The sequence below is a fragment of the Mesoplodon mirus genome, assembly GCF_964341445.2.
Source record: "Mesoplodon mirus genome assembly, chromosome: 4".
Taxonomy (NCBI): Eukaryota; Metazoa; Chordata; class Mammalia; order Artiodactyla; family Ziphiidae; genus Mesoplodon; species Mesoplodon mirus.
This window is the reverse complement of record NC_138979.1, coordinates 159,448,645-159,474,736: the sequence shown is the minus strand read 5'-3', so window position 1 is coordinate 159,474,736 and position 26,092 is coordinate 159,448,645. Positions and strand designations below refer to the sequence as shown.

At 37.1% G+C, this 26,092-nt stretch overlaps 1 protein-coding gene across 3 annotated transcripts in view; it reads right to left on the bottom strand.

Annotated features, from left to right (window-relative positions):
- The window catches only part of PSEN1 (presenilin 1), an 88,196-nt gene that overhangs the window by 30,795 nt on the left and 31,309 nt on the right, over window positions 1-26,092 (bottom strand). For all 3 annotated transcript variants that reach the window (XM_082619251.1, XM_082619253.1, XM_082619252.1), the window contains 4 exons: window positions 17,378-17,631; window positions 14,889-15,030; window positions 6,695-6,762; window positions 1,509-1,729 (listed from right to left, as the gene is read on the bottom strand). In XM_082619251.1, coding sequence (XP_082475377.1) covers window positions 1,509-1,729; window positions 6,695-6,762; window positions 14,889-15,030; window positions 17,378-17,631 — 685 coding nt within the window. The remainder of the gene's footprint in view (window positions 1-1,508; window positions 1,730-6,694; window positions 6,763-14,888; window positions 15,031-17,377; window positions 17,632-26,092) is intronic.

Genomic DNA, 26,092 nt, shown 5'->3' with positions numbered 1-26,092 from the left:
TGCCACCTCCCTTTTGAGCTCTATTGTGAATATCTGTATGTCCTCACCAAGTAGGTCCAGTGAATTTATTCAGAGGATGATATCATCAGTGTAATGTTGTATCTGTGCTCCTGGAAAAAGGTGGATGTGGTTAAGATCTAGCCTGCAAAGATTTTGTGCAACAGTAGTAGGGCTGCTAAAGTACCCGAGTCACTAAGTAAAGATATGTGTCCCTTTGAAGGGAAAGGCAAACTGTGGCTGTCGAAAAAGGCATGGAACAGAAGAACATATTGATAAAATCTCTGACTGCAAAGTATTAACCAGCTGCTGACTGGATGGAGCGCAGAACTGGCATTCTTGATCGCAGCTGTGCAATGAAAAGATGAGTACTTTGCAAACCATCAAATACTATACAACCTAAGGTCATTATGAAAAGTCCGTCACAAAGAGTATATGACTTCTACAGTTCTGTGACTGACTGCTCAAATATGAGAACAGAGCCAATCAAATTCTATTTCCACAGACGTTTTATTCATCAATCAAAGGGGAATGATGAGGTTTTCTACTACAGGTCACCTGACATTTTTTTTTTTTTTTTTTTTTTTTTTTGCGGTATGCGGGCCTCTCACTGTTGTGGCCTCTCCCGTTGCGGAGCACAGGCTCCGGATGCGCAGGCCCAGCGGCCATGGCTCACGGGCCCAGCCGCTCCGCGGCATATGGGATCCTCCCAGACCGGGGCACGAACCCGTATCCCCTGCATCGGCAGGCGGACTCTCAACCACTGCGCCACCAGGGAGGCCCACCTGACATTTTAATAAGCATTTGAATAGGGATGAAAGAACACTGCAGTTATACAGAGACCACAAACTGACCTCTGAAAATGGATCTCTTTTTGGCTTTTATGCAAAGTGAGAGTTACAGAGTTCACATCTTGGTTATTCATGGCTAAGGTATATTCTGACTTTTCAGGACCCATGTCACATGGGTTGCTAATAAATTTGAAGCTCACACTGCCCAAATAAGTTTTATCTTTAAAAGAGTAATTCTACCCAAGTTGCCTTACAAAAAGTAGTTAACTTAATTTTTATATTAAAAATTAGTTGAGCATTTTATGTGTGTCAAGCACTCCGCTAGTGCTTTCCGACAAATATTCTGAGAAGCATTATTCCCATTTTCCAAATGAGGAAACTGAAGCTCAAAGGGCTCGAATCACCTTCATAAAATCATGAAGGCTATCAGTGGTAGTGATGGGATTTGAACCTAAGTTTAGGACCAGCAGTCTATGGATCCTTCCACTAACTCATCACTGAGTTAAACTGGGGGGGATTAATAAAACATTTTTAAAGAACTTAACCTCAAAAAATTTGAAATCTTTATATGAAAAAGATAGTAGAGTTAACTGATTATTTACTGAAAAGCTATGGGACATTACTGTTGTCATTTTCCCCAAGTCAAGATAACTAGAAGAGGAAGGAAAACACACCAGGAGGTATTTCTGTGATGAACAAAATGTCAGTCTTGGGTTTTACCATATACTGAAATCACAGCCAAGATGAGCCACGCGGTCCATTCTGGGAGGTACTTGATAAATACCAGGGCCATGAGAGCACTGATCATAATGAGATATGCCTGCTGGAGTCTCAGTGGACCTTTCCAGTGAATGGCAATCATTCCCACCACACCAAAATTCCAGATCAGGAGTGCAACTGTAATGTAGTCCATGGCAACATTATAAGTTTTAAACACTTCCCTGAAAAAAATTAAACAGATATCTAAAAAGATTTGCATACAATAAGTTTCATCAAAACATTTTTTAGAACTATGGTTCTAACATAGATATTCATTATTCATATCCCAGCTTCACACTTTTACCATATCTTTCTTTAAATTAATGCACTTTTTTCCTCAAGTTGAGCTTATTTTAACAGAAAACTCTGTATCAGTCATATAAATGGGAAACCAGTATCACAGGCCACAGCTATAAAAATAAGTACAAAAACTAAAAAAAAGGCCATATAACACCTAAAATGCTATTCTATACTTTGGGAAATGCTTGTTTGAAGTACCTGAAATTGGAAAAAATTAAACATGCAAAATAAATTTTAGAGCTTAGGACATAAGGTGTTATTTTCATAAAATTTAGTGTAGCCATTAAATATATATATATGTTTTATACACATACACACAAACATGGGATATAGGCATGATATACTGTTGCCTGAAAAAAATATATGATCTCATTTACATGAAATAGTGTGTGAGAAGAGAGAGCAAGAGATCGATATAGTAGTTCCTGAAAAGATGCAGGACTTATCTTTAGATGATGGGAGTCTGGAATTTTTAAAACTTTTCTTCTTTCTTTCTTTCTTTTTTTTTTTTCCACAATGAATGAATGAATGAATTTTTATAATGAAGAAAATAGTATTTTAATTTTGGGAGGGGGAATTCCATCTTAAAATAAAGAGATACAAATATAGAAGATGGGTAACTGAGGAGAAAGAAAGCACTCGTTTATTTAAGCACAAACTTTGGTTTCTGGAGACTATCCAGAAAGGTGATCTTTCCATTTTGAAATTTCAAAATAAATGTTGAAATTTCTGGATGATGTAGGTATTTGTATTAAGCATTTCAGATATCCCAGCACTCAAAACAAAAAAACCCCAAACTCCAAACTATTGTTATCTTTGGCTAGGTAATATATGCCTAAAATGTAAAATTCCCAACATATTCTGTGAAAAGTTTCCCCCCAAACCTTGTCTCCCTCTCCAAAGGAAAGCACTATTATTAACTTCATATGCATCCTTCCAGAGAGTGTCCATACATGTCATAAATATACTTCTTTACTGGACACAAATGATAGCATACACATTGTTCTAAACCAGGGTTTTTTCTCTTAATGATATTACTGGAGAACTTTCCACATTAGTATACTAGAGTACCTCATTCTTTTCAATGGCTTTATTGTATGGATGTACCATAATTTATTTAACCAGTTTTCTATTGATGGATACTTAGATTGATTCCATTCTTTTGCTATCAGAAACAATGCTGCAATGATTATCCCCACAGATTACTAGGTTCAGGACATATTCATACAAAACTTTAATGGATATGCCAAACTGCTCTTAATCAAAGTTTTGCATCAATGTGTGCGTGTTTATTTTCCTGCAACCTTGCCAAATTAGAACATTTATTAAACTATTTGATCTTGTTAACCTAATGTACAGCTTTAATTAGCATTAATTTTATAAGGAGGGTGTGCATATTTTCATATATTTAAAAGTAACTTGTCTTTCTCTTTCTGTTGACTATTTTTTCATAACCTTCACCCATTTTTTTTCTGTTAGGTTGTTGTTGATCTTATTGCCATGTAGAGGTTTATATATAAAGTAAATTAGCCTTTGTCTATAAAATGAGTTGAAAACACACTTAGCAGTTGATCATTCATCTTCTGATTTTTTTCATGGTGTGGTTGGTTGGCTTGATTTTTGGGTTTTGTGTGAATGTGTGTATGTGTGTGTATATATATATGTGTGTATATATTTATATATAAAACAGTAGATTTAAGGAAGGACCTTTAAAGTTACATATTTAAATAAATATATATATATATACTTAAATACCCCATCCTCCATGGTTTTCTCTAGTCCTTTTATGGTTTTACTTTCATATTAAAAATTTTTTTTAGAAGTGATTTTATTTTTTATTTATTTTCTTTTTTTAAAGCGTTCTTTTTAAAATTAATTATTTTATTTTATTTATTTTTGGCTGCTTTGGGTCTTCGTTGCTGTGTGTGGGCTTTCTCTGGTTGCGGCGAGCAGGGGCTACTCTTCGTTGTGGTGCGCAGGCTTCTCATTGCAGTGGCCTCTCTTGTTGTGGAGCACAGGCTCTAGGCGTGCAGGCTTCAGTAGTTGTGGCTCGCGGGCTCTAGAGCGCAGGCTCAGTAGTTGTGGCGCACACGCTTAAGTTGCTCCGCGGCATGTGGGATCTTCCTGGACCAGGGCTCAAACCCACGTCCCCTGCATTGGCAGGTGGATTCTTAACCACTGCGCCACCAGGGAAGCCCCCATATTTAAATTTTTAATCCATTGGAATTTATCCTGGTATAGATATAAAGAAGAAGTTCAAAATTTTCCTCTGGATGACTACCCAATTATCTCAACACCAATTACTAAATAATCCATTTACAGCCTACTGATTCTATACTACCTTTATCATAAATTAAATTCCTTTATATATTTGAGCATTTTTTTAAGTCCTTCTAATCTTTTCTACTGATTATCTGTTTACAGTGCAGGTGTCACTATTTTAATTATTATAGTTTTATAATTTTTTTGTTTTGTTTTTTGTTTTAAGTTATTTATTTATTTATTTTTGGTTGTGTTGGCTCTTCGTTGCTGTGCGCGGGCTTTCTCTAGTTGTGGCGAGCGGGGGCTACTCTTCGTTGCAGTGCGCGCTTCTCATTGCGGTGGCTTCTCTTGTTGCAGAGCACAGGCTCTAGGCACATGGGCTTAGTTGCTCCACGGCATGTGGGATCCTCCCGGACCAGGGCTCGAACGCATGTCCTCTGCATTGGCAGGCAGATTCTTAACCACTGTGCCACCAGGGAAGTCTCTAGTTTTATAATTTTGTATCAGGTAGGAGTAGTATCCCTCAGTTTTCTTCTTTTTTTACGGTTCTTTGGGGTACCTTCACTTGTTTATTTTTTCAAATAAATTTTAAAATTATCTTGTCCAGATTAAAAATAAATCTTATTTGTATTTTTATTGGGCTTATATTAAAATTTAAAATAAACTTGAGAGAACTGACATCTTTATGATGATATTCTTTCTATGTAACCTGGTATAATTTTCCATTTGTTTAAGTCTTCTTTTTAAGCCCTGAAGAGGCATTTTTAAATTTCTCTATTTTATTTATTTATTTATTTTTAAAATTTTGGCCACGCTGCATGGCTTGCAGGATCTCAGTTCCCTGACCAGGGATTGAATCTGGGCGACAGCAGTGAAAGCACCAAATCTTAACCTTTAAACCACCAGGGAACTCCCTAAAATTTCTTCATAATAGAGCTTAAACAATTACTGTTTAATCCTAGATATTTTCTCTTTCTTGCTGCTCTCATAAATGGGATTTTTTTCTTTTCATTATGTTTTCTAACTAGTTATTTACATGATGGCTATTGATTTATGTTAATTAATTTTGTATGCAGTTGCCTTACCAAATTTACTTAGTGATTCTAATTGTTTTTTTGGTTAATTCTGAAACCAAGTAAACAATCATTTTATCTCTAATTACTGATAATTTAACCTTCTCTTCCAAGTTGTGTAGCTCTTATTTCTTTGTCTTATTTAATTGCGTTCACTAGTCCCTCCAGAGCAATGACTGACAACAATAGTGATAAAGGAAATCCTCATCTTGTCCTAACAGTAACAGGTGTGCTTCTGAAGTTTTCCTGAGAGGATGATACCAATCGTTAGAATAAGATTCATATATTTTATCATGTTAGAGAACTAATCATCTGTTTTATTATGGAATTTGACTAAGGACAAGTGTTGAATTTTGTCAAATTCTTGTTAGCATGTACAAGATGATGACTTCGTAACATGGTGACTTGTATTGATATTTCCTAATAATAAACCAGTCTCCCATTCTGCAAACAAACTCCATTTGGTCATATGTATTATACCCTCAAAGGGTTGTTGCTGAATCCTGTTAGTGAATACTTAGTTATTCTTTTGGCATCAATAAATAGGACTGATCCACAGTTTCCTTTTTCTTGATAATTCATAGGGTTTTGGTACCAGTGTTACCCTGCCTTCTTAAAAAGAATCTGGAAGCTTTTCTTCTTTTTCTATGTCCTGGAACAGTTAAAATAGCATTAGAGTTATCCGCTCCTTAAAGGTTTAATAGAATTCCCCTATGAAACCATTTGGGCCTGGTATTGTTGTTACTGGTGGAGGGGGGGATAAGAACCTCTTCAACAACCTTCTGTATTTCTTCTTTGCTCTACTTAGATTTTCTATCGCTTCAGTGGTCAGTTTTGGTAATTAGTTTTTTCCTAGAAAATCATCCATTTCATAGAGATTCTTACATTGATTTCTTTTGTCTATGGTCATTCCCCCTGCTTCTACCAAAGAATTAACTCTTCAATTTATTTTTTAGTTTTATTGCTTCTTCCTAATTTAAGAGCTAGTGCAATGGTTTATGACCTGTATTCTGCCACTGGGGCTGAGAGAAAGGCAAGGCGGGCAAACCTCTGAGCCTCTCTATTCTCTTCAACAGAGCAGCTCCACTTTTTTCTATTTTATATGTGAAGTTCTCAGGTAAGATTTCATTTGAAAGGCGAAAGACTAACTGATGAACAATATAAAAGTTTAAAAATCAATTCATGTTTATACACATGCTTGAAATGTTTTCACATTCTGATTCAAAGATTACTACTAGAAGTAAAGAATACAGTAAATTCTTTACTAAAACAGACATAGAATTAACTGTAGTCTTGAGTTCTTTCAGTTCTACTTATTATAAACAAGGATCAACAAAAGAATATCCCTATCGATAATATTAACTAGTTCTATATATACCAAGTATGGCCTATACATGGAAACAATTATAATTTAAGAATAATTCATCAACAAAGTACATTTCTTTAAGTGACAGTTATAGAGCCCAAATAAAGTTAATTTCTGAAAATCAGACCAAATATTTCACTACTTACCCCAAGTAAATGAAGGAGAAAAAGAACAGCAACAATAGGGATGAAATAATAAGCCAGGCATGGATGACCTAGAAAAGAGTTTCAGTATAATTAACAGATCCCATAACCCTAAAAAAACCCAAATTTCTTACTTCAAAAATTGTATATTACTTCTGTATGTGTTATAATTTTCAAATGGCAAAACACAAGCAGCTTTGGGATCAGTGAGTACCTATAACAGAACTCTTTGGTACTAAACTACTCATAATATAAATAGAAATTTCACCAAAATACATGTAGACCTTCGTTCCTTTAGAAATAAATAAAATCTTAAAAAGAAAAGAATACATTAAAAAAACCAAATTATCGAAGACAACCTATGGGACTTCCCTGGTGGCGCAGTGGTTAAGAATCTGCCTACCAATGCAGGGGACACAGGTTTGAGCCCTGGTCCGGGAAGATCCCACACGCTGTGGAGCAACTAAGCCCCTGCACCACAACTACTGAGCCTGTGCTCTAGGGCCCGTGAGTCACAACTACTGAGCCCGCATGCCACAACTACCAAAGCCTGCGCACATCGAACTCATGGTCTGCAACAAGAGGAGCCACCACAATAAGATGCCAGTGCACAGCAATGAAGAATAGCCCCCGCTCGCCACAACTAGAGAAAGCCCGCAAGCAGCAATGAAGACCCAACGCAGCCTAAATAAATAAATAAATAAATAAATAAATAAAATTTTAAGGGTTATTGTTTTTTTTTAAAAAAAACAAAGACAAAGACAACCTACGGAATGGGAGAAAATATTTGCAAATGATATGACTGACAAGGGGTTAATATCCAAAATATATGAACAAACCAAACAACTCAATGTCAAAAAACAAACAACCCAATCAAAAAATGGGCAGAAGGCCTAAAGAGACATTTTTCCAAAGAATACATACACATGGCCAACAGGCACATGCAAAGATGCTCAATATTGTTAATTATTAGAGAAATGCAAATCAAAACGAGTTATCACCTCATACTTGTCAGAATAGCTATCATCAAAATGACCACAAATAACAAGTATTGGCGAGAATGTGGAGAAAAGGGAACTTCTGTACCCTGTTGGTGGGAATGTAAATTTGTGCAGCCACTGTGGAAACCAGTATGGAGGTTCCTCAAAAAACTAAAAATAAAACTACCATATGATCCAGTAATTCCACTCCTGGGTATGTATCCAGGAAAACCAAAAACACTAATTTGAAAAGATACATGCACCCCTATGTTCACAGCAGCACTATTTACAACAGGCAAGATATGGAAGCAACCCAACTGTCCATCAACAGAAGAACGGATAAATAAGATGTGTACACACACAAACATACACACACACACACACACACACACAGGAATATTATTCAGCCTTAAAAAAGAATAAAATTCTTCCATTTGCAGCAATGTGGATGGACCTAGAGAGTATTAGGCTTAGTGAAATAAGTCAGACAGAGAAAGACAAATACTGTATGATACCACTTATATGTGGAATCTAAAAAGTAATACAAATGTACATGTAAAACAGAAACAGATGCACAGATATAGAAAACAGATTAGTGGTTACCAAAGGGGAATGGGAAGTGAGGGGTACAATTTAGAGGTATGCCAATGTTCATTGCAGCACTATTTACAATAGCCAGTACATGGAAGCAACCTAAATGTCCATCGACAGACGAATGGATAAAGAAGATGCGGTACATACATACAATGGAATATTACTCAGCTGTAAAAAGAACAAAATAATGCCACTTGCAGCAACATGGATGGACCTAGAGATTGTCATACGGAATGAAGTCAGACAAAGAAAGACAAATATCATATGATATTGCTTATATGTGGAATCTAAAAATAAGAGTACAAATGAGCTTATTTACAAAAGAGAAGTAGACTCATAGATGTAGAAAACAAACTTATGGTTACCAGGGGATAAGGGTGGGGAGGGATAAACTGGGAGATTGGAATGGACATATACACACTACTATATATAAGATAGATAACTAATAAGAACCTGCTGTATAGCACAGGGGACTCTACTCAATACTCTGTAATGGCCTATATGGGAAAGAATCTGAAAAAAAAAAAAAAAAGAGTGGATATATATAGACATATAACTGATTCACTTTGCTGTACTCCTGAAACCAACACAACATTGTAAAGCAACTATACTCCAATAAAAAAACAAAAACAAAAACAAAAACAAAAACAAATTAGGGATATGGGATTAGGAGGTACAAACCACTATGTATAAAATAGATAAGCAACAAGAATATATTATATAGCACATGGAATTATAGCCATTATCTTGTAATAACTTTTAATTGAGTATAATCTGTAAAAATAACAAATCACTATGCTGTATACCTGAAACTAATAAAATACTGTAAATTAACTATACTTCGATTAAAAAAATTATCAACAGAGTCAACAGTTAACATTTAAACTTTAAAGCAGCAATATTTTCAATGGTGGAATTTTGATGTATTTCTTAAATAAACAATAAATTAATTGATAAGTAATCGATAATAACTTGATAAAATAAAATAATTGATAAATCAAATTCAATAAAATTGAAAATCAGATATTCAGTTAAGTGACCTATGTACACATACTTTAACTGTACAGAGAAAATAGGCTGTCTAAATTACATAACCATTTGACAAAAGAATATTCTGAGGTTTCTATAAGTATTATTGAATCTGAGGTTTCAATAAGTATTGCTATGCTATGTTTATTTTACTTGGTTCATTAATAAGTTAATACTTATATGTCAGTCCATTAATATTATGCAGAATTCATATAGAACTATATAAATATTAGTCATTATTACTCATGTACAGCTTATTAATATGAGAGATAGAATCAGAACCTGATTTTTAATTAATTTCTTTGGCCACACCATGTGGCATGTGGGATCTGAGTTCCCCAACGAGGGGTTGAACCTGTGCCCCCTGCAGTGGAAGCCTGGAGTCTTAACCACTAGACTGCCAGGGAAGTCCCCAGACCTTGATTTTTATAATCTATTACACAAGATAAAAAAAATTTTATGGGGCTTCCCTGGTGGCGCAGTGGTTGAGAGTCCGCCTGCCGGTTCAGGGGACACGGGTTCGTGCCCCGGTCCGGGAAGATCCCACATGCTGCGGAGCGGCTGGGCGTGTGAGCCATGGCCGCTGAGCTTGCGCGTCTGGAGCCTGTGCTCCGCAACGGGAGAAGCCACAACAGTGAGAGGCCCGCATACTGCCAAAAAAAAAAAAAAAAAAAAAAATTTATGGTAATTTTATGTAATAAGTATACTGGGGAAAATACTATACAACCCAAGGAGTCTGGGGTTTTAAAAATTAGAATGGAGAAGCATGATAAATTGTCAGGTAATTTTTAACCAAAAGTGAAATTATTTTGAGGCAGATACACCCATAATATGTTTTATGCTTTCAATGAACTTTACTGTTTAATGACAGGAGTTACTTAATCAACAACTTTCCCAAACATATCTCTTAATCAGAAAAGACCAAATCAAACCCTAAAGAAAAAGGAGAAAAGAAAAGCTCCAAATCAAGAATATTATTTTGTCTTCTTTTTAAAAAAAATCTCCCACACACACCTCCCAGATCCAGCTGTTCCAATTATCTCACTCTAAGCTATCAAAATCTAGTTGTTACTAATGTTAACATTAGAATCTATGTTAATTTTGTCTTGTGGTTCCATTTTGATCACTCAAGGTGATCTGTGATTGTCAATTCTTTTGAAGAAAAGATTTCTTAAAAATTCTTTCTTTAAAACAATTTTATAAAATGTTACAATTTGGGAAAAGGTAAAAAGAGTGGCTTTATATCACAAAAGTTGGTATTCCTTTGACATTTAGATATTCTAAATTGACTATCTGAATACAACAAATTTAATATCTGGTGTTCCTCCATAAAAACCTCCCCTAACATTTTTTTTAATTCATTTATTTAATTTTTGGTTGCATTGGGTCTTCGCTGCTGCACGCGGGCTTTCTCTAGTTGCAGTGAGCGGGGACTACTCTTTGTTGCGGGGCGCAGGCTTCTCATTGTGGTGGCTTCTCTTGTTGCAGAGCACAGGTTCTAGGCACACGGGCTTCAGTAGTTGTGGCACACGGGCTTTAGTAGTTGTGGCTCGTGGGCTCTAGAGCACAGGCTCAGTAGTTGTGGCGCACGGGCTTAGTTGCTCCACAGCATGTGGGATCTTCCCGGACCAGGGCTTGAACCCGTGTCCCCTGCATTGGCAGGCGGATTCTTAACCACTGCGCCACCAGGGTAGCCCCTCCCCTAACATTTTATTCTAAAAATTTTCAAACACACAGCGAACCACTGCCCAGATACCACCAAAATTCTACCATTCACATTTTGCTGTACTTGCTTTGCAACACATCTATCCATCTCTCCACCCATTAGCCCATTTTAATACATATCAAAGTAAACTGAAGACACCTGTACATTTCCCTCTAAGTACTTCAACTTTAGCAAAATATTCTAAAGGGAGTCCTTACTCTAGTTCATCTGCAAAAAAAATAATAATAAGCAGAAATGAATCTTCCCACCTGCATCCCAGCCCATCACAAGTCTTAGCTTTAGACATAATCCAAGTTATAAAACTAAAAAGTATATAAAATATTACAAAACAGAAAAACTTTAAAGAGTGGGAGATGTACACTGGTATTCCATACTGAGCTCCAAATTAAGGGTTAGAGTAAATATTATGTACCAGAAATCCTCCACTTTCTTAAGAAATGCTTTTTGCCTTGTTTTATGGGTGAAGGGGCAAGGGAACATGGGAATGTTTTTTATTTAAGAAAAACAGCATTTTTCTGAATACAAAGTAACATATGCTTATAACATATAGAAAATATAGAAACACTAAAAGAAAAAACAATTCCCACTGACCAATGAGAACCAAAGTTGACATTAACATTTCCTTTCAGAAATGTTTTCTGTCTGCATATGTAAAGACCTTCTAAAAAAATTAGAATCAGGTAATAGGAAATTTTACATTCTGCTTTTTAAACTAATTTTTTATTAAAGACAAATTCTTATCCCACCAAATATTTTTTTAAAATATGATTTTTAAATGACTAAATAATAGTATACTTACATGCATGAACTCACAATTTAACTTTTCCCTTATGCATGGAATTTGTGGGGGTTTCCTTCTTTTTCCAATTATATTTTATGCTAGGAGTAGCATCTAGTATGCAAATATTTTCCAGCATTTTTAACTCTTTGGGATAAATCATGAAAGCAAAATATAGAACTAAAGTGTACAAACATTTTCTAATTACTGACTATTGATACATACTGGCTTAGTGACTCCACAAAAAAAGGCATTGATTAACCTTCACCAAGTCAATAAGTTAAATATGTTAATTTGTTATTTTAATATATATATTTTTTGCTAGTGAGGAAATACACATATACCTCTCTCTCCCTCTCTCTTCCTCTCCCTCTCCTGGCCATCTATATTTCCTTCATAATTTCTCTGCTTGGATTTTTAAAATTTCTTATTAGGATGTTCATAATTTTAATTATTTGTAACTGCTCTTCATATGGTAAAAATATTAGCCCTCTGCCTGTAATAATGGTTGTAAATGGTCTTCTTATTTAGGTTAATCGCTGATGTTATGATTTTCTGAATTATTACCTAAATTCAAAGCCTCTTCTGATGGTGACTAAATAACACCTTCCCTTTTTCTAGAACATCAGGTGGTAAAACAGGCCTTTCTCATCTTGCTACAATCCCTAGTTCAGCTTTCCTGTGCTAAAGGCTCTGAAAGAAAAGAGCCCCCGCTTCAGGACAGAACAGCAAGGATCTCCTCTAAACACTGAACTATCTAGGCCAGAAATCATGTGACTTTAGTAAGCTATACAGTTCCATCTATAACAAATGATATATAATAATTAACTGCCTTTTCCATTTCTTCCTTTTTAAGGTTTGTTTGGTCTTTTAGCTTCTTGGGCTTCTCAGAGACATTGCACAATCAACCACTGACACACAAATCCTCAGGGCTTATTTCCAAACAGGTCCTGGCAAGTTTCTGAATTTCTGACTCAAAAGCTCCTTTTATTTTTATACTAGGAGTCAAAATTAACAACTTGTTTCTATAGAATTGGCTGTGTTTGCTAAGACTTGAATATTAAAAAGCAAAAGAAAACAACACAAAAATGAATGGGTGAATGTGGAAATCCAGCCAAGTATAAACCTTTTAGATTGTCTAATATGAAGCATTAACTAAAATATGCACAAAACTGACCAAAAATACATCAGGATAAGTTCTAGTTCTACCTGCAGGATACAACTACAAAACCTGGATCGAATGCGTGCAGCTGCCAGTAGGGGAGTCAGAAGTACCAGGAAGCCAGCGATGAGTTTACCACTTTTCCCCTCCAGTACTACCCTCCTCCACCTGAACTCAACACAACCCAAGTGGACATTAGCAAGACTATGAGCTCCAGGAGAAGCCCTCTAAGTTCCTGCTAGCAAAGCAGAAAGAGGCCTCCTAACACCAAAGAAGAATGCAAAACCCCAGGTGACTCCCAATAACATGTGAGGAATAAAAGTAGCATATAATTCAGACACAAGTCACAAAGAAAGTCCAATAAAGCAGAGCAATGGAAGTGGCAGGTAAACACTTATATGTAAACAAATATATATAGTGGGGAAAAAAAAAGATAAAGTAATTGAGACATGAGCATATTTAAGCAGGGGGAGGAGTATGCTTCTCAACATGGGTTTACATCATTTGCTCTTTGGCTCTCTGAGTGTTGATGACTACCTGTCGCCATCACACACATCTTCTGTCTTCAATCTCTAGATTCTGATGTCAGACTGCAAATGGTCATCACTTAGGTTAATACTTCCACCCACTCAACAAACAAGGTTAAACTCTGTATAATTTTAGAGTTTGTGAACATTGAAAAGGTATTCTATCTTATTAATAATCAACTAAATGCAAGTTAAGACATTTTTGCTTTGCCTATGAGGGTTAGCACAGATTTTTTTTAAAAAAATTAAACGCTGGTGAAGGTGGGGTAAGACAGCCTCTTTCACTACCAGTGTTAAGTACAAATTGATACTATCATCTTGAAAACAAAATTCTGCATAGCAAGACAGTTAAAAATATGCAGATAATTTGCTCCAGAAATTCTGTGCCTAGGATTTTACCCTAAGGAAATAATTTGAAAAATGGAAAAGTTCTATGCATAAAGACATTCATTGTTTTTTAGAAGAGCGAAAATCTGGAAACAACTTAAATGTCCAAATTAGGGGAAGTGAATTACAATACACTCATTGAGTCAAATATTATGTAACCATTAGACATATTTGCTAAGAATTTGTAATATGGAAAAATGCTCATGCCAAAGTAAAAGTTAAAAAAGGACACATACTGATTATGCATTTGATTTTAACCATGTTAAAGAATATACAGAAGTAAATACTAAAAAGAGAGCAGAATTCAATATTTGAAAAGTTAATATTTCTTTTATTTGAGAATGAGCCTAAAGGTCCATGACCTGTAATAATTTGTCCGTTTTCTGAGGCATGAATCTGAAACACGTGCCAGTTAGCTGAAATTCACAAGCAAGTCACTTAGGTAGAGAGTGAGGTAGGGGACCAGAGGCTGGGAGGGCTGGGCCTGTGTCTTTCCTGCACAACCTCCCCTGCCTTTGTTTCCCAAGTAAAGAATTTGTGTTCCTGCAGGAGAGAGAGAGGGAATGGACATCTACGAATTTAGAACCGGGAATTCGGCCAGTCACCAATGAGTTTAACAACAGCAGCTGAAGGTGGCTTTGCTGTTCTGTACTCAAGTTGAGAGTCTGAATTTTTGTAGTTATACGTTACTTTATGGGGACAATTATATGCTACAGTGCTATCTGTCAATGAGGGAATTCACAAAGGTTCAGGATATATCCTTCTGGAATGTCCGAAGTATACAGCAAATTAAAACGTTAAGGCCATTTAGAGTGTGATATTATATGAAAACATTTGTTTTTCATTTATGCCTTTTTGTATTTTTTAAATGTTCCACAAATGAGGGGGGAAACTAAAAATTAACTTAGTTCTAGAATATTATACCTTTTTCTTTACTAGACCAAGTAAGGTGACAACAAAACCCAACCATGAAAAGAAGATGGTGGAAAGCAAAGCTCTGTGTCTCATGCTCACCTTATAGCACCTGTATTTATATAGAACCACCAGGAGAATAGTCATGATGACAATGACGCTGATCATGATAGCAGCATTCAGAATTGAGTGCAGGGCTCTCTGCCCCACAGTCTCGGTGTCTTCTGTGAATGGCGTATAGATTCTAAAATAAAATAAAACACAAAAGCCCCAGGTAAGTGTAAATGGAGATTCCAAACTACATGCTCTCCAACACCAGTTTTGTTTCCTTGATTCAACTGATATAAGTCACTTTTTTCCATCTCATCAATCTAACCAAGAGTTTTTAACCTAATAAAAATAGCTATATGCTAAAATAAGTCCTTCAAAATAAAAGGAGATAGTTAAAATATGGAGGTGGACCTATGTGAGCCAGACACTGGCTCCATCTAGTGGATGATTTATACCGAAATAATTACCTCATCAAATGTTCTTTCTCCACAGCTTATTAGTGATTTGTTAAAGTACCAGATTCTGATAACCAATGAGAACCTACTACACAGCACAGGGAACTCTACTCAGTGCTCTGTGGTGACCTAAATGGGAAGGAAATCCAAAAAAGAGGGGATATATGTATATGTATAGCTGATTCACTTTGCTGTACAGCAGAAACCAACACAACATTGTAAAGCAACTATACTCTGAAAACTCAAAAAAAAAAAAAAAAAAAGTACCAGATTCTGCCATAAACTACCTAGGCTACAAGTGGTTGTCAGAGGAAGGTAAAATGGCTGATAATTATCCTTCATCTGTACGGTGACTGCAACTGAAGTTGTCTTGAGATAATGTCACATATCCAGCTTGCCCTTGCTTCTCATTCACATAAAAACACTGTTATCCCAGGTACCAATGTTCCCAGTAGAAGACTTTATTTCTGCCTCCCCTACAGTTATGTGTGGCCATGAGAATAAGTAATGGCCAATGAGTAATAGGGAGATGTGTTGTGTGGAACTTCTAAGGGAGGAGTTAGTTCTGCTGAGAGTCACGTCTCATGGCCTTTTCTCCCCCACTCCTTCCTGCTGTCTGAATGAAGGCTGGGGCTCCAGCACCAATACTGGACCCCAAAATAACCTAGAGGGTAGAAGCCAAAAAAGAAGGGACGAAGGAGCCTCAGTCCTTGATGAAGAGAAGCCACTACACAATCTGAACGACTACCTCTGCACTACTCTGTGGGAGAGAGAGAAAATACGTGCATCATTCAAACCAGTTGTTTTGATTTTCTTTCTTTTGGCCACGCCACGGCTTGCAGGATCTTAGTTCCCCAACCAGGGATCGAAGCCAGGCCCCGGCAGTGAAAGCACCGAGTCCTAACCACTGGAATGCCAGGGAATTCCCTGTTTTGATTTTCTATAATGGGCTCAGCAAACTTTCTGTAAAAAACTAGAGTAAATATTTTAAGCTTTGTGCGTCATATGGTCTCTGTTGCAACCACTCAACTCTGCCACTGTAGCATGAAAGCAGCCATAGACAATATATAAATGAATGGACATGGCAGCGTTCCAATAAAACTTCATTTACAAAAGGAGGTGGCAGGCAGATCTGGCCTGTGGGGCATAGCTTGCTAACCCGTTCTTTAATATGCAGCCAAACCTAACTCTAACTTACAGAGAGAATACTCCCCAACATCTTTTGGTTATTGTTTCCAATCCCTGTCCTTCACTCACTGCCTTACCCTTTCTCCCGAAAGGTTAAAAGCTTGGCTTTCAGAACCCCACAGAATTTTCCAGACACTCGCCAACTTCGAAATTCATTTAAAACTTTTTGAGCCCCACAAGAGTCCTAGAGACAGAACTAGGTGACATCTGAATCAAAGCATTTTTCCTGGAGACAAAGGGTGGACACCAACAGCACCAGAGAAATCTACGTGACAGTTCTGCAAACACTTAGTGCCAGCCTGCATTACTTCTTCACCCTTTCACTGAACAACTTCTTTTTTGGCTGAGCATTTATTACATACCTCACCTTGGAAACAAAGTGCCCTCACAGGCCTCATAGTACAGAAGGAAACCAAGCATTAAATAATGAAAATAAATATATACTTGCATACTGTAACAAGTGAAAAAAGAACAGGTTGCTGAGAAAGGATTAGGAAGGACCTAATTCTGTTAGGAGGATCAGGGAAGTTATCTTTTAGGGCTCAACATTTAAGCCAAGATGAGAAGGATGATAGGAATTAATCCACCAAAGTTAGAAAAGGAAAAGAACATTCCAGGGAGAAGAACAATGGGCCCAGTGGCCCTGAGGTGGTAAAATCACTACTCAACTGCTCAATTCCAAATAAATACAACCCTATCTAGGGACACCACATAAAAAATATAATTCTGCAGCTTTCAGTTTCTCTACTTAAAGCATCATCTGCTTCTGGCCATCAGAGGATGGACTCCCTAGCCTTCATGTCCCTTCAGTGCAGAGGCCTTCAAGGTGGTGATGACACGCTATGAAGGACAGCTATGCTGGCCCTGAGCATAATGACACACAATACTCATACGTACAGCTGCCCATCCTTCCGGGTATAAAAGCTGACTGACTTGATGGTGGCCACGACCACCACCATACAGAGAGTCACGGGGACAAAGAGCATGATCACATGTTTGGCGCCATATTTCAATGTCAGCTCCTCATCTTCCTCTTCCTCTTGTTCCACCACCTGCTGTGAGTTACCGGGGGCTCGGCCATTGGATAATGACTCAGAGTTGCCATGCCTCCGCCTCTCGCTGCCGTGCTCATGCCGCTCTCTACTGTCGTTCTAAAAGCACAAGAGAGACTTGTTCAGTAAATTAGACTCCCAGTAGAATCAAGGTGTTCTGTATCAAAAACAGAAAATTTAATCATTAGACCCGAGATTATCAACAGGCCCGAGATTATCAATAGGCCCATTATTACATGAGTTGCAAAAACCTGAGGCAAGAAAGAATCAATTTACAAGAAGTATTCAGTTTAAAAGCCAAGATTATTTACCACTGTCCACTGAAGGAACCCAGGTCCTCCCTTCACCTGGCTCGTGGCATACTTCATTCTCACCTTCCATTCTCAACCTAATACAATTGTACTCATCCTTTGAGGTTTGACTTAAAAACGACACCTGCATGAAGCCTTCTTTACTTGCTGCAGCTGCAAGCAGAGTACACTCACCTTTTTCAAAATCATGAAGTGCTTTCTACCTGTGTTTTCATATCAGTTATACAAGGAACTATCTCACCTTCATTATTATTTTTTTAATATATATATTTATTTATTTATTTTTGGCTGCATTGGGTCTTTGTTGCTGCACGCGAGCTTTCTTTAGTTGTGGTGGGCAGGGGCTACTCTTCGTTGCGGTGCGCAGGCTTCTCATGGTGGTGGCATCTCTTGTTGCAGAGCACGGGCTCTAGGTGCGTGGGCTTTAGTAGTTGTGGCGTGCGGGCTCAGCAGCGGTGACTCACGGGCTCTGGAGTGCAGGCTAAGTAGCTGTGGTGCATGGCTTTAGTTGCTTAGTCGCTCTGCGGCATGTGGGGTCTTCCCAAACCAGGGCTCAAACCTATGTCCCCTGCATTGGCAGGCAGATTCTTAACCACTGCAGCACCAGGGAAGTTCCTCACCTTTATTATTAATAAGACTTAAAAATCCTTGAAGTGATTTACGAGGGATCTCTCGGTATTATTTCTTACCATCTACAGTTATCTCAAAAAAATACTCAATTAAAAAAAAACCTTTACAGAGAGAAACTAGGCCTTAATTCTGATGCCCTCCCACCCTGTCCCCACCCCATTCCCATCTTGCCCTGTATAGAGGAAGAGAACAATAAATAAGTGATGAATAAAGGAATGGAAGTAGAACTTCCTTAGATTCTACTTTCCTCTTAACCTAACCACCACTTTGTTACTTATAAATCCTTATCCTGGGCTTATCCTTTCCTATTCTTCAAGTTCAGTTTCCTTTGTGGTATTACTGTATCTAAAACTCACTTTTTGTAAAGGGTAGAATGAACCCCAAGAGCACTAACAACAACAGCAAAATAAAAATAATGAGACAAAAGGAGAAAAATAACAGAGAAGTAAATGAAACAGGAGATGGAAGTAGACTGTCACTGTTGCTGATAAGATAAAATCAGCTTGGTTAAGACAGCGTTCTCTGAGGAAGCGCATGTGAGACCATGCCACTCTTGTACCTCATTTTTGACTAGAGTTTAACCAAGTATCACTACAGAGGAATACTATTATTCAATAAAAATATATAACATGCTTAATAATAGCTTAAAATTATTACACGGTACTACGGATTGTGATATGTCCTTTTTTTTTCTTTTTTTTGGCTGCACTGCACGGCTTGCAGGATCTTAGTTCCCCGACCAGGGACTGAACCCGTGCCCTTGGCAGTGAGAGTGCAGAGTCTCAACCACCAGGCCACCAGGGGAGCCCTGAGATGTGTTTTACATTTAATTCTCACAGCCACCTCATCATCACCACTTTACGGGCAAGGCTAGTAAGTGTTACAGCAATGGTTTGAACCCAGGTGTGCCAGACTGCAGAAATCAAGTTTTTAACGCCCTCTCAATTTGCCATTCACAAGACAACATGGAAGCTCTGCACGCTCAATGTGGGCTTTCTCTTTCCTTTGACTTTCAATTTATTGATTCCACAAGTAATCGGAATTCTATATTCCAGGTATTCTGCTGTGGCAATACGGAAATTAAAAAGATCTAGGTGCTGTCCTTAAGTAGCTCATGAGATAGTTTTAACATAGGAGAAATATTATACTGGAGATGTGAACAAAGTGCTACAGGACTGATTAATTTTGTATGATCAAGAAAGGCAACATATGGTGGGAATGTAAATTGGTGCAGCCACTATGGAAAATAGTCTGGAGGTTCCTTGAAAAACTAAAAATAGAGTTGCCATATGATTCAGCAATCCCACTCCTGGGCATATATCCAGACAAAACTCTAATTTGAAAAGATACATGCACCCCAATGTTCACAGCAGCACTATTTACAATAACCAAGATATGGATGCAACCTAAATGTCCATCAAGAAATGAATGGATAAAGAAGATGTGGCATATACATATATGCAACACACACACACACACACACAATGGAATATTACTCAGCCATAAAAAAGAATGAAATAATGCCATTTGCAGCAACATGGATGGACCCAGAGATTGTCATACGAAGTGAAGTAAATCAGAAAGAGAAAGACAAGTATCATATGATCTCACTTATATGCGGAATCTAAAATATGATACAAATGAACATATTTACAAAACAGAACAAACCCACAGACACAGAAAACAAACTTATGGTTACCAAAGGAGAAAGAGGGTGGAGGAGGGATAAATTAGGAGTTTGGGATTAGCAGATACAAACTACTATATATAAAACAGATAAACAACAAAGTCTACTGTATAGCACAGGGAACTATATTCAATACCCTGTAATAAACCACAATGGAAAATAATCTGAAAAAGAAAAAAAATATATATGTATGGATAACAATCACTTTGCTATACACCTGAAACTAACACAACATTGTAAATCAACTATATGTCAATAAAAAATTAAGAATAAAATAAAATAAAAAAGAAACACAACATAAAAGATATTAATTCTTGAGCAGAAGGTGAATGGGCTCCTGGCAGAGACAACATGTAGACTGGCACAGGCCTATGCAGAAAATCAGTGAGTACTCCTGAGGTGGCTGGAGGATAGGGTGGTCAGGGCTGGTGGCAGGAAAGGAAGGTTAGGAACAGGTTGTAAAGAACCTTGTTTGCCATGCCAAGGACTTCAGACTTTGTCCTGTAGGAAACTGAAAGTCATAAAAATTGTTAAGGTTGAGGAAGTGACACATCAGATTATGTTTCATTTTCAAGAAACTTGACTGAGTGATGATGGAAAATAGGAGAGGTATGAGAAGAATATTTCAGAAGTGGAATTGACAGGGCTTTGTGGCAAATTACATGTGAGTGGTCAGGAAGGAGTCAAGGATAACTCTGGAGGTTTAGGCATAAGGGACTAGGAAGGTGGTGATGGCATTGACAGATACAGGGAACACAGGAAGATGAGCAGGCTAGAGGAGAGGAGAGAGATTTTAGTAAGGGAGATAGGTGAATCTGAAGTACCTACAACCAGGCAGGAAAGTCCAAATGCAGTTAATAAGAATTTCAAGCTCAGAAGAGAGTTGGGGGAAGTCATTAGTTTCCACTGCTATGCAAGTGGATGAAATCTCAGGGAGAAAGTATAGATGGACATGTTGGTCATTAATGTACTACAACAGCTGTGGAAGGAAAAATACAGAGTGGGATGACGACCAACGAGAGAAGCAGCAGGTTATTCATAAATCATAATGGACTGGGGATTGAATGGAAACTGAGAAATTAGAGGCAATAATTCCTTGAAGCAAAACAAAAACAAAAACAAAAAAAGTGACAACAGAAGGGATTCAAATTTGAAAAAGTTATTTTAGAGACTTAAGCATACTTGTCAGGTCAAAGTATAGAATTAGGATTAGAGTAAAAGGGTGATGATACAAGACAGAGAGATGATAATTAATGAAACAGGGTAAGGGATTAATGGCGGAGAAGAGAAGGAGAGAGAAAAGTTGGCCTTACAAAGGCACTGGTGCCCTCTGCCTCAGTGTGACCTCGTGGAGAAAACATTTATGGAGACTCAAGCCCTATGAGGAGCGGAAAGGAAACTACTGCAAAGCACAAAAGATAAAAATATGTATACCACTCACCAAGAAAGATAATTTTTGCCAAACACAAGTCACTAAAGTTCAGTAGGAAGGAAATGGTTACGAGGAAGGTGGGATCTGGAAAACAGGGGTGTAGTGTGATAGATAGCTGAGGAGCAGGAGGGTTGAGGGAATTCATAGTTCTACTTTCTTAGAAGGAGGTGACTACGTCATATGCTAAGAATGTTATGTTTGTGACTAATATTCAGCAATACAATTACGACCAACTTGAAGGGCTGATTGACGTTCAATATAAACTAAAATGCAAGTAATAACAGCTCCCTTTATATAGTACTTACAAAGCATTTATATAATTTAGTATTATATAATTGATATAAAGTACTTATATAATTTACAAAGCACTCTCATGTCATCTCATTTATCCTTTTCATATATTGGGAGGTTTTGGCAGATGAACACTAAAGCAACTGGTCCAAAATCTCACAGCCAGAAAACAGCAGAGGCAGGAATCAAATCCAAGTCTCTTGCTTCAAAACCTGAGTTCTTGCTATGGCATCACAGCTGTCCTACCAGGCTACGGGAGCTGTAACTGGGTGAGCCTAGCATGAAAGCGGCAATCATAAAATGCTTGCTTATGGTACTCTACTGGATGTTCCGGTTTATGATGAACATTAGCGAACCCCACCCTGCCCCGCCCCTGGAGCTGATATGGATACTAGAGCACTGTTTCTCTCTCTCTCTCTCTCTCTCACATACACACACACACACACACCCCTTCATCTTTATAGTAATACTTCAGATACTATTTTTAAAACTAACCATATTATTGTCTTTTAAAGTATAATTTGTTTATTTAAACAGGTAAAACATACATACGGTTCTAAAGCCAGGAAGTATAAAAAGGTATACAGTAAAAAACCTTTCACTTAACTACCTACTTAGTTTCCTAATCCCCCAGGTTACCACTGTCACTGTTCTCAGCAAATCCTTTTAAAGTTTCCTTATGCATATACAAGCAAATACAAATATATATTCTCATTCCCCTTGTCCACACAAATGGTAGCACAATAAATGCAGTGTCCTGTACTTTGCTTTCTTTTTTGAACTATGTATCTTAGAGAGTTTTTTACACATCAGTAAAGAATATCCTTATTCTCTAAAAAAAAAATTTTTTTTTAGCCAGCTGTATAGTCAGTATATGAATATATCATAATTTACTAGGCCAATCCCCTAATGATGGACATTAAACTTGTTTCCAACTTTTTGCCGCTCCAAACACTGCTTCAGTGAATGCCCCCTGTAAGTTACTTCATGCGTATGGGGGCATATTTGCAGGTTAAATTCCCTGAAGTAAAAGTACGGGGTCAAAGTATACATGCATTTGAAATCTTGATTTATATTGCCAAATAGCCCTCTTTATGGGTTGTACCAGTTTAAAGTCTAAGCAATGCAGGAGAGTGCCTGTTTCAACAAGCCCTTGTCAACATAGTAAGCTACGAGAGGCCTGAATTTATACCAGTCTGACAGGTATTAAAATATGGGATCTCAGTGTAATTTTAACTTTTCAATCTATTATTAGAAAAGATGAGTATTTTTTTAAATGAACTAAGTATTCATATCCTTTGTCATCTTTCTATTTGGCTTATGGTACTTTGTTTTAGTTAAAACTTATTAATTTAAAAAAGTGAATGCCAGCTAGGTACAAGGACATAGCAGTCAACAAGACTGCCCTCATGAAATGATTTCAAGCAGGGGAAGATAGATAATAAACAAGATAATGACAGATTGGAATAGTACTATAATAGGGTGATGTGATAAATACATAGAATGGGACTACTTTCAAGTAATGTGACCAGAGAATATCTTTCTGAGGAAGTGACATCATTTGAGCTGAGACCTGAAGGATGAAAAGATGTGAAAGGGCTTTGGTACTGTCAAGGATTAACTCAGCAGGTCAGGGGTGTCCAAACCCTACACACACCAAAGAAAGATCTGGTCTGCTTCCTAGGAGATAACCTCTAAGCCCTTGGAATAGGCTGCCTGTTAAGAGTGTTTCTGTTTACATGAGGCCTTGGGTCACATTGTTAACAATGTGATCCATGGTGGAAATTTTGGGCCACATCGTACCTGCTTGACCTTAGGAGGGGCTACAGAACTATGTTCAGACATGTCTACATGACCAACCCCCAATAAAACTCCTGGACACCAAGGCTCAAGTATGCTTCCCTGGTGAGCAATACTCCGTGCATGTTGTCTCACACTGTTCCTGGGAGAATTAAGCACTGTTTGCATGACTCCATTGGGAGAGGACAACCGGAAGCTTGGGCCTGGTGTCTCCTGGATCCTTGCCCTTTGTGCCCTTTTCTGTAGCTAACTTTAATCTTTGCCTTTTCACTGTAATAAACTGTAACAGTGAGTATAACGGCTTTTCTGAGATCTGTGGGTCCTTCTACTACCTAATCACTGAACCTGAGCATGGTCTTCAGGAACCCCAAATATATGTGTACACTGAAAACTACAAAATATTGCTAAGAGAAATTAAAGATCAAAAGCAAAAATAGACAAATGGGACTACATCAAACTTTAAAACTTCTGTGCATCAAAGAAACAATCAACAGAGTAAAAAGGCAACCACAGAATGGAAGACAGTGTTTGCAAATTACATACCTGATAATAGGTTAATATCCAGAATATATAAAGAACTCCTAAAATTTAACAACAAGGAAACAATCTGATTTTAAAATGGCAAAAAACTTGAATAGACATTTCTCCAAAGAATATATACAAACGGCCAACAAGCATAAGAAAAGATGCTCAATATCACTATTCATCAGAGAAATTCAAATGAAAACTAAGATGAGGTATCTCATATGCATTAGGATGGCTACTACAAAAAAAAACAGAAAATAACAAGTATTAGCAACGGTGCAGAGAAATTGAAGCCCTGTTGGCGGGAATGTAAAATGGTACAGCCGCTATAGGAAATAGTACGCAGGTTCCTCAAAAAAATTAAAAACAGAATTGTCATCTGATTCAGCAACCCCACTTCTAGGTACATATCCAAAAGAATTAAAAGCAGTATCTCAAAGAGATATTTGTGCACCCAGATCACTGCGGCATTATTCACAAGAGCCAGGAGACAGAAGAAACTCAAATGTCTATCAATAGACAGATAAAGGAAATGTGATACATAGGTACAATGGAATATTATTCAGCCTTAAAAGAGAAGGAAATCGTATCACTTGCTAAAACATGGATGAATCTTGAGGACATTATACTGTGAAATAAGCAAGTCACAAAAAGACAAATACTGCATGATTCCACTTATATGAAGTATCTAAAGTAGTCCAACTCAAAAAAAAGTGTAACTGTGGTTGCTAGGGGCTGTGGGGATGGGGAAATAGGGAATTGTTCAATAGGTGCAGAGTATCAGTTTTGCAAGTTGAAAAAGTTCTAGAAATCTACTGTGCCACAATGTGAATATAGTTAACACTACTGAACTGTACACTTAAAAATGGTTAAGATGGTAAATTTTAAAATTTATGTCATGTCATTTATCACAATTAAAAAAAATTTTTAAAGACCTAAATATTTGATAAATGTAGAGCTATACTGTGTATTCATGGATTGAAAGACTCAATATTGTTAATGTGTCAATTCTACCAATGCCACCCCCTCACCCCCCTGCCGAGTGATCTGAAGGTTCAATGCAACCTCAAATGGCTTTTCTGTAGAAATGTTTATTAAGTTAATATGGAAATAAAAGACCTAGGATATCCAAAACAATGAAAGTTGGAGAACTAATGCCACAAGACTTCTTATACAGTTATGGTTATCAAAACATGTAATATTGGCACAAATAACAAAACAGAGAGCCCAGAAACAGCCTGACACATATGGACAGCTGATTTTTCCCAAAGGTGCAAAGGCAATTCAGTGGAGAAAGGATAGTCTTTTTCAACAAATGATGCTGAAACAACTGGATATCCAAATGGAGAAAACTGAACTGTGATCCATACCTCATACCATATACAAAAAATTATACTTACAATACAGACCTAAATGTAAAACCTAAAACTACAGTTTCCAGAAGAAAGTAATGTAAGAAAAAACTTTTGAGAACTTGAGTTAAGCAAGATTTCTCAGGTATGACATAAAGAAAAAAAAGATCCACAAAAGGAAAAATAGATTAAAGGGACTTTATCAATATTTGAACTGATCTATTTCTGCTCTTTAAAAAACACTGTTAAGAAAATAAAAAGACAAGCCATAGACTGGGAGAAAATGTTTGCAAATCATATATATCATAGAGGACTTGTATCTGCAATATATAAAGAACTCTCAAAACTCAATAAAACAACCCCCTCCAAAAAAACAAGAAAGAAAAAGAAAACAAACAAACAACCCAATTTAAAAATTGAGTAAGAGATTTGAACAGATACTTCACCAAAGATATTAGGATGACAAACACATGAAGAGATACTTAACATAATTATTCAGAGAAATGCAAATTAAAACCACAATGATATTAGT